Here is a 10089-nt window from a genome sequence, read left to right on the forward strand (position 1 = left end):
ATTTGAAATTAGTTACTGAACATCGTTGGTTCTGTGGATTGATTTACACTTTAATTTCAGTCAAATGACCTTTGTACTTAATATGAACTCTTTCCCTGACATATCTTTTCCACCATTTTTAATTAAAAACATATGTATGATGCAATTTTCAATTTCAATTTTAATTCCTGAGCATCGTAAAACCATTGTAAACAGCTTACCTTCAGATTTTTTTATATTGAGGATGTTGTGAATGTAAATGTTGTTTTGCACTTTTTTTCAAGAGACACCAACAATAATTTTTGTGGTGACTATAGGAACTAGTTTTTTATTTTTTATTTTTTTCACGTGTTCAAAAGTTATAGTAATGGATGACTTTTCATTTGAACGAAAGACTTCTAGATGAGTTTTTTTCTCTACTTAGTAAAAATGTGATTTGCTAAAAAAAAATTTGTTTCACCATTAGAGTGCATTACCATCTCTATACATCTCAGACTTTTTTAATCTATAAGGTAAGCTGTTTATCCAAGTGTACAGAAAAGGATAACCAAATTTAACGATTTTTTAATTTTAATTTTTGTTTGTTTGTTTAACTCTGTTGAGTTCACTATGATTGAAAATTGAACATATTTGTTGGATATCCATTCATATGAACTTGAAAAGATTTAAAGGGATTTGATTAGATTAAAGAATCAAAAGTTAACGATTGTTTCCAAAAGTTGTTTTATAAAATAAATGCCAGATTGAAACATATTTTCCAATAAAAACGAATAACAAACTGAATGATCTGATAACTCAATATATGTATGCTGAAATTTTAATCTTTCTAATCAGGATCCTATCTATGTGCTGGAAAACAACATTCCTATTGACACACAATACTATCTAGAAAACCAGTTGTCCAAGCCTTTGCTAAGGATATTTGAACCCATTCTAGGGGAGAAGAAAGCAGAGTCAGTTCTACTTCGTAAGTAAACTTGTTATGGTTTTGATATGATATAAATCTCCAAGATCACAATGATATACAGTAAAAACCAAGGGATTGGGTTAACTTTTTCATTTTTTGTTTTTGTTTTTTTGTTTTGATTATATATTAACAATAATCGTGTTTTGTTTTGATTATATATTAACAATAATCGTGTTGCTTTTTCCAAGTGCTACTGTGGTTTATTATCTCAGAGTAACTTCCCTTTTGTCATTAACTACATTTTACACTAGCATTGTGACAATTATTTTTTTTTAAATGTCAACATGTAATTATGGAGCCATGGTTTGTGCATGTTTTTTTTGAGCTTTGTCAAAAACTTGAGAATCACTTTAAAAAATTTTTTTGACCATTTATGCAATCAATTTAAAGCAATTTTGTTAGATTGTTGAGAGCTTGGTGATCCCAACATCAAAAACGGATGCCCACCTGTATTCGTTTTTCCCTTCCACTGCCCGACTGTAGAATAGCCTCCCAGCTGACATGGCTGAAAACGGTTGCCAACATGCCTTCACACAGTTGCTAGAGTTCACATCGTGACTTTTTAATCTATTTATTTTTTATTATCGCTATGTGCAGTGTTTTAACAAGTTTAAAATGTAATACCCTACAAACTGTGAAGTGATCCTCAACAATATTGGAGATTTCCACAAGATAAGAAGAAGAAGAAGCTTGTGAACAAGGATAAAGAGAACAGCCCATTTTTTGGATTTTATTATTTTTTTGGTCTTAGAATTAAAAGGCTTTTGAGTTTTAGCTGTTTTTGGTTTGACCAGTTTCCTTTGTACAAACTGAAAAAGACCTTAAATTATAAATTATTTAGTATTCCAAATCTGATGAAGCTGTGGACTATGGTTTATAACAGTCTTATATAAATTACTGAATTTGATTTGATGTATTAAATGTCATGAAGTGTGATGACTAATATGTTTTTGTCTTCAGTCAACACAATAACTGTGTTCTGTAGCACAATATTGACTTTCAACAACTTCATATACAAGTTATGATTATAATTAGATATATTTATGAGGTGCCTAGTTATGTTATAATACAGCTATAACCGCGTAATCATTAAAAAAAAAAATGAAGCAAAGTGACCAAAGATTTGATTAACATGTTCACACTCATGCACAACAAAATCTCATGCCAAATCTCGAGATAAGTCATTATTGTTTAGGATGTTTATTAAAGACAATTCATTGTCTAGATTTGATGATTAAGATTCACGCATAGTGCAATTTTATTATCAATACCCTGAAACTAAAATTACAGATGGACCAAGCAAGGTTGTTGTGTCATTATCATACTCACAAATCTTTGCTATTATATAGGATTGTGAAAAAAGTTTGTTGCATATAGTATGATAATAAAATGCCATATTATACGCATATAACTCTTTTTAGATGGAGAGCACACAAGAACAAAGTCCAAAGTAATGTCTAAAGTCGGAGGACTAGCAGCTTTCACGACAAAGAAAAGTACTTGCATCGGGTGCAAAACCCCATTAGATTCAAGTAAGTTTCTTTTTTGTTTTAGATTATTTTTTTCCTTGCCTTTTTAGTTTTGGATAGACAAGTCATTCTTAATGATCACTAATTGATGTTAATGGTTTAAAGGGAAAAAATATATACACAGATTTGCGCTTTTCTGAATTGAACTATTTTTCAAGGTCTAAACATTGCTTGTGTTATCTATTTCATCAGCAAGCTCCTCTTTCTCCCTATGCCTACTCATTTTTCTTCTTATTCAATCAACTCAGCCAAACTGAGTGGTTGATATTGTCAATTCCTACAATCAATATCTTTAACAGGTCATTTACAATCAAGAAATAGTCGACATTAGTTGTGACTTGTTCTCACAAAACAACGTAATGATTCTTTTTCATTGTAAAATGTGTGATTGGTAAATACAAAATTGTGTATGAGTGTGTGTTGTTTGAAGAGAGTGATATTTATATTTATTTGCCCGTGTATATCATTTTATTATTTGTGACAGCTGAAGCCATTTCTATAACATTGTTTTATACATTTCATCCTACATATTCTTATTTTATTTTATCTAGTCATAAAAACGTAACACAGCCTCTCTCTTCTTGAATCTCAAAGGCTTAACCTTTGATACATAATTAAATGCTCTCCTATTTTGATGCCAATCCTCAGATGCTGCAGTTTGCAAACATTGCAAGCACAAAGAATCAGAAATTTTCCAGAAAGAGATTGGAAGTCTTCAGGCTTTGGAGGAAAAATTTTCTCGACTTTGGACGCAATGTCAGCGATGCCAAGGCAGTTTGCATGAGGATGTGCTTTGCACCAGGTTTGTATAAGTTTCATTTTATGGTTTAAAAAATGTCAGCTGATTGTCGTACAGTGCAATTGAGTCATTTACAGACCCATGAAGACATGCAGCTTCTTTCGTTTAATCAGTTCATACAGATGCTTAGGGGGAGGCAGTTGGATTTCCCCTTCCATATTAGGATTTTAAAGAGGTGTGTGTGTGGGGGGGGGGTGAGTCTAAAGTGACTTTAGAAAAAAAGTTTTTGTAGATGGTGGAGGACAAACTTTACTTTTAATTGATACAAAATGCTGCCTCATCATTTTTAGTTACTCTCTCCCCCCACCCCTCTCCACCCTTATTTACTCAAAGGATCCGTCGTCAAACTGTACTATAACTTAGTCTATTCTCAAGGGATTTAAATCATGCCTTTAGATTGCTAGAAATTGAGAAGTTTAAAAAGAAAAATTATGGATGTTTTGTTTGGTACCTCTGATAGGTTTGCCTATGGATTGACTCACATTCTCACTCCTCCACTCAATATCTCTCTCTCTGTCTCACATCTAAAATAAATCCATCTGTCTCTCTTTAAACTACAGTGGAATCCTGATAAAGCCAACACTGTCGGACCAGAAAGTTAGGTTGACTTTAACCAAGGAGTCCCGGTAGCTCAGTTGGTAGAGTACTCACTTCACACAAAAAGGAACCGAGATCGATCCCGGGTGCAATCGAGATTTTTTTCTGTTTAATCCTCTGTGTAAAGTAAAGATGTTGATTTAGCCATCAGCCCTTACTTCACGATGAGTAAACAATCCTTGCTGTTTCATACTTTTTTGTCTTTGAGAGATCTGTAAAGAGCACAAGGCTGTTTTGTATATGACTGGCCACTTTAGACTGTATTTTACACTTTATTTTTCATGTTAATGAAATTGTTGTTGTTTATTTATTTATTTTTTGTTAACCTTTTTATTTCCTTCTCATTTTCTTTTTCACTACAGCCGTGATTGTCCAATCTTTTACATGAGAAAGAAAGTTCAGAAAGACCTTGCTGAGCACGACAAGTTGATGTTGCGGTTTGGAGATGTGACTTGGTGACTGGATTAAGTGTTGTGTAGAAAAGAATGAAAGGAAATTAGAGTGCGTACCTACAGTCTATGTTGTAGCCCTTTGTGATTTTGTAAATATTGTGTTATATTTTTGATTGAAGGATTGAATTAAGGTACAAACTTCTAGTTTTGTCTACAATACTAGTAATAGGTAGCTAGAAATATAGATAAAGAGACAGATAGATATGATTTTCCTTTCCTTCACGTCAGCCAGCATCTTTATCTATTTGTATTAATAGGTATGTGAGTTTGTGCGGCTATGTGCTCTTGTCGTATGACACTCGCTTTCGGATCGGAAGGTCCTGGGTTCGACGGGCATAGTTGAGTCCTTGGCAAAGGCTCTTTACTCACATTCTCTCACCGTACTCAGGTGTAAAATGAGTACCTGGTCATTAACAGCGTTCTGTTAGAAAAAAATTGTAATATCGCCTTCCTAAGTGTTAAATGTTGCTGTTGGCCAGGGACCCCTTGTAAAGCGCTTTGAGCATGTTTAGTGGATATTGCACTATATAAAAGCTCAATCAATTATAATATTACTACTAGTGAGTATAGATAGGAGTAAAAACAAACACAATAAGAACAAGGAACTTAAATTTTAAAATGGAGGCTTGTATTATAAATCTATTTTGAAAGAGATAGTTACAAATAATGTTATAAATTCACTTAAATTCACTGATGAAATCACTTGAAAATACAAGAAAATTGTAAAAATGCATCTTAATCTTATAAAGTATATATAAGTAAAACTAGGGTGACCAATTAGAACTGGGGTGTTGTGTTTATATAAATTGCACAATTACAGCAACTATCAAGGAGCAACACACACATTTCTTCTTGAGGTTTCTCAAAGGGGAGTAAGGTCAAAGCCTCATTAATGTGAACTGGAATCAAATATTTGTGACAGGCTTTGTTCAATGTATGGATAAAAGCAAATTGATATTGCAAGTCAGTTTTGTTTGCTTTGCTTTGATTTTTAAACAAATTTTTATAGTAAGGTTAAGGAAAGGATTTGAATCCTAGTATTCTTCAATAAGGGGGAAGGGGGGGGGGGGGGCGAAAGAAAGAAAGAGTAAGAGAGAGAGAGAGTAAGTGGGAGAATGGGAGAGGAAGGATACGGTTCAAAGTTATATTTAAAATAACCGAAAGAGGTAAAATAAAAAATAAAACTAGGTTGACCTAACGATTTAAATAGGTAAAGGATATTATATTATATGTAAGTCCCCCTATATCTGTTTTCTGGGTTGCTTTCTGTCTTTGTCTTGGAATGGGATTACTTGGTTTTATCCTGGCTGAGAAGGAAACAGTCAAATATTGAAATATCAAATATATATATAGTGATAGTTTTTGGGAGGTGATAATTTTTTCTTTGTAAATCATCTCTTTTACGTATTGATTGTTAATTTTTGTTTTTATTATAATTTGTAAACATTTGAGTGTGTTTCTTTAGTGGGATCCTGTGCTGGTGTCTGGATGAGACTTTAACTTTTAGGTGATCTCAAACTAAGTTAATTGATGCATGCCCTTGGAATTACATCTGTTCCTGATTTGAACCAATTTCCCTGTTTTACTTTTTCTTGGGTGCTTTTATTGTAATTCTAGAATTTTTTGATTATCCCATTTTCTTCCTTTTCCCTGGTGCTGATATGAACTAAATGTGTTGCAAGCACCATAAACTGCTTAAAAACAACAAGTGGGTGGTTGGATGGGAGCATCACCCTTGAATCATATACCTATGATGTTCGCATGGGTGTACGATCCGATAGTGATGTCGTTTCTTCTTCTCTTTACTAGCCTATCCTGCTTCTTTGGTTTGTGATTGTATTTTTGACAGGGGATATTTTTTTTTCTGTAAATCTTCTGCCTGTTTGTTCTTGGTTATTTATAATTTAGCTTATGATATCTTTAGGTTATGATTTTGATTTACATTTGTACTATTTTTGTTAGATTGCTTGTTTTTTTGTTTCAGCGGTCTCTCATATAACCTCAATTGTGTTGGAAGAGACCTAAAGCAACAAACAAACAAAAAAGCTTAAAAACAAACCAAAATTTTTTTTGGCCCATTTGTTTCTTTCCTTTTCTTTTTTTGTTGTTGTTGTTGTTGTCATTCATACTACATTATCGGGCAGATCAGTGAAAAATCGTAAGTGTCTGGATGTGTAAATTTCACTTATTAAAGAGGAAATGATATTCCCTATAATATTACACTCAAGCACGGAAATCTCGAACACGCAAATCTCGAAATCACGGAAATCTCAAACTCGGTAAAATTCCCCGTTTTAATCCCTCTGTTTTGTTAGTATTGGCAACACGGAAATCTCGAAAACTTTCCAGGGCCAGCACGGAAATCTCGACCAAACTAAACTTTTCCTTGCGGTCAGTTGAATTTTTTTTTTTCGCGAATTGTTTGTGTTGAACAGAAACGACAGATGCCACTCTCCCCGTAGCCCGAAGTGTCAGTTAACGTGTTACGCATGCGTGTGTGTGGCATATATTGTGTGTGTGTGTGTGTGTGTGTGCATGCTGAATTGAGAGGGATTTGCGAAGCATGTTTGACCAGCACCAGCACACCACCTATGACTCTATCGTTACCTCACTTAATGGTACTTAATCTGAGGTGCCAGTACCATCACAAATAAATCACCAGTATCGCAGGGACGGGAGACTTGTCAGTGATTGCCTTAGGCAGTAACTGTTACGTATTAAAATGATACAAACAATTAGGGATGGGAAAGGTGGGACCATTGCCCTCCCTCTCTCTTTAGCCTGCTATTGGTAAAAGGGTGTTAAGTGAGGAGTGGTAATGATTTTAGGTACCGGATCTGAAGGTAATGACGTCGCGTGCTGAGTGTGTAATCCACAATGCGATATGCTGGCTTTGTCTTTTTATCAAACACTTGCAGTGGGAATTGTCATTCCTTTTCTGAAATTGAACTTGAACAAGACAAGATGCACGTAATGCAACACCAGTGATAACTCACTTCATAATTTTGTAACAGATGGCCAAGAAAAAGAAATAGAATTGTCGCATTATCAACTCTTGACAGAGTTCGCAATAACGGAGAGTTATCATTATAATATGACTTTTATCAAGACCACCCACATTTACCTCCCTCATATTTCCTCTGTAATTCTCAACACGGAAAACTCGAAAACACTGAAATCTCGAACAAATAGGCCCGGTCCCGAGATTTCTGTGCTCGAGTGCATGTTTATAATGAGCCCAAAGTTTCTCTAGAACACTTTATTTTGCATAATATTGTATGTTCAAAATTTTACAGGTCAGCATGCTCCTCCTCATTGGAGTAACTTAGAAAGGTCAGGTGCTTTGTAAGCTCCGTCAAGTGGATCCACTTTTCCCCTGTGAAATTATGACTTTTTATTCACACCTTAGCGCAATGTTCATTTAATGTGCTTAAGAGTGCATTATAAGCATGTCCCAAGCCAACAACATTTAACATACATGTAAAATGAGACCTGATACATGTTAGGTGCTATTTACTACATTTTTCACCTCTCCAGACAACCCCTTTTCTAACCAGGTACTAATTCTACACATTAGTATGGTGTGAAAAAATATAGCAGTGGTCCTGATAGCTCAGTTGTTAGAGCACTTGCTTCACACGCAAAGGGACTGAGATCACTCCCAGGTGATGTCAAGATTTTTTTCTGAACCCCTTGTCCACCCAGCAGTGATTGGATAGCTGGGTTTTTTAGATCTAGCTGAAAGTACTTTGCGATAGACTAGCATCCTATCCTAGTGGTAGCAAGCAATTGCTATTGTACATTTTATGTTAAAGTAACCGGGATAATCTCTGGCTCCATGGGCCTTATGGCTCTAAAGGACTACTATAGTGTGAAAATATGGTTAAAAGAATCTTTTCCCAATATCAATAACTTTGAGGCTTCCACAACGGGACTCGAACCCAGGATCTACAGGTCAGGAGCTGAGTGCCATACCACTAAACCACAGTCGCTGGATTGAGACAGTGGGTGGCATTTTTGTTTCATGCTGGAAGGATCTACTGTTTTCTGTTATAAAATGTAGATGATGTTGACAAGAGGATAAATTTAGGAAAGTTGCAATATGAGATATGATTTAAGCCACATGTGGGGAGGGAGGTACTTACTGTGTCTTCCATACCCCTATATCTGTTTTCCAACATGCCTTCTGTCTTTGTCTTAGGATGAGATTACTCGGTTTTGTCCTGGCCCTGGCCGGATACCCTAGCTGGGAGGGAAACAGTCAAATGAAATGTATAGTTTTAGGAGATGATATTTTTTTGTCTTGTAAATCATCTCTCTGTTATGCACTGTATTATGATTTGTTTACATATTATATATGATTTGTAAACATTTGTGTGTGTTCCTCTTAGTGGGGACCTGTGTTTGTGTCTGGATGAGACTTTTAGGTGAACTCAAACTAAGTACTCTGATAGTGTGCTCTTGGAATCTACATCTGTTTCCTATCTGGACCAATTCCCCTTTGTTTCACCTTTTCTTAGGTGCTTTAACTTTAATTGTAATTCTGGAACTTTTTATTATCCCATTTTCTTCCTTTTTACTGATATGACCTTAATGTGTTGCAAGCGCTGTAAAACCCTTAAAAACAAACAAACATAAGCCACATTCGGTTGGTTTATTTTTGTTTTGAAGAGTTTGATGCCTTGAATTCTTGAAGTTGGATGTTACATTTACAATTCAATAGCCTTCTTTTAATAATGATCATTCATATATTGCAAATTCCTAATGCTCAATACATTTTGAATAAAAACAAGTTTGTAATGGTCCATAATGCCTTTGTTAAAAAAACATGTAACGAATGGCTCTTAACTCTCTCCTCGCCAACTATTTCAGGAATTTTCCCTAAATGCCATTACTTACCGAACACAGACATTGATTTTTAAAAACTCTAACTCAAAAGATACATAATATACACAATTTGTTCAGCAATACGAAGTTCATAAAACAGCAGTCTTTAAAAAAAATAATCCTGTAAACTTTTGGATGAAGCTTTACAAGCTTTAACCTAATCAACTGATGTGTCAAGAATTCAGTTGGGTGAGCAGTCGCCTTTCTTCCAGCAAAAGGACCTTTATCTTGGGTGTAATCTGGGTTTTTTTCTGCCCCCCCCCCCCCCCCCCCCCCCCACCCCTTTCAGTCCAGTCCACCAGTTGCCCAGACCCTGGTTGAAGTCCTTTCCAATGGGAAGCAGTCGGATGCGTGTGTGTGTGTGCATGTTCCGCATAAGAGATCTCCCGATTTCCCTCCACTATTGACTGTTTCTCTCACTGACTTCGTGTTCATCTACTACCGTACTATTTAACTATTAGTCTTTGTATCTGTGAGACTTTAGTTTGGATATACTGGGTAGACCGGTTCTGGGATCAGATACTGATACTATCTGGGTGGGGTTCCTGACCTCCCATAGTGGGCAGGGGGGTACTTATTGTCTTCTATCCCCTTATATCTGTTTTCCAACTTGCTTTCTGTCTTTGTCTTGGAATGAGATTACTTGGTTTTGTCCTGGCCCTGGCCGGAGTCCTAGCTGGGAGGGAAACGGTCAAATGCAGAGTTATTGTTTTGGGAGATGATATTCTTTTCCTTGTAAATCATCTCTCTGTTATGTATTATTATATTTGTTATTTTGAATGTATGATGTAAGCATTTGAGTGTATTCCTCTTTGTTGGATTTTGTGTTTGTGTCCGGATGAGACATAGGTGATCTAAAACTAAGTACATTGGTGATAT

The 10089-nt window shown here is 35.4% G+C and overlaps 1 protein-coding gene across 2 annotated transcripts in view; it reads left to right on the forward strand.

Moving 5' to 3' along the window:
• Positions 1 to 9128, forward strand: part of LOC144978498 (DNA polymerase delta catalytic subunit-like) — a 32969-nt gene extending 23841 nt beyond the window's left edge. For both annotated transcript variants that reach the window (XM_078924661.1, XM_078924663.1), the window contains exons 23-26: positions 814 to 946; positions 2368 to 2478; positions 3124 to 3277; positions 4234 to 9128. In XM_078924661.1, the coding sequence (XP_078780787.1) occupies positions 814 to 946; positions 2368 to 2478; positions 3124 to 3277; positions 4234 to 4330 (495 nt within the window). In that variant the 3' untranslated portion in view covers positions 4331 to 9128. The remainder of the gene's footprint in view (positions 1 to 813; positions 947 to 2367; positions 2479 to 3123; positions 3278 to 4233) is intronic.
• Positions 9129 to 10089: the final 961 nt, after the last annotated feature.

The sequence above is a fragment of the Berghia stephanieae genome, chromosome 8, assembly GCF_034508935.2.
Source record: "Berghia stephanieae isolate SIO BIC M18660-M18661 chromosome 8, UCSD_Bste_1.3, whole genome shotgun sequence".
In the NCBI taxonomy this organism is placed as follows: Eukaryota; Metazoa; Mollusca; class Gastropoda; order Nudibranchia; family Aeolidiidae; genus Berghia; species Berghia stephanieae.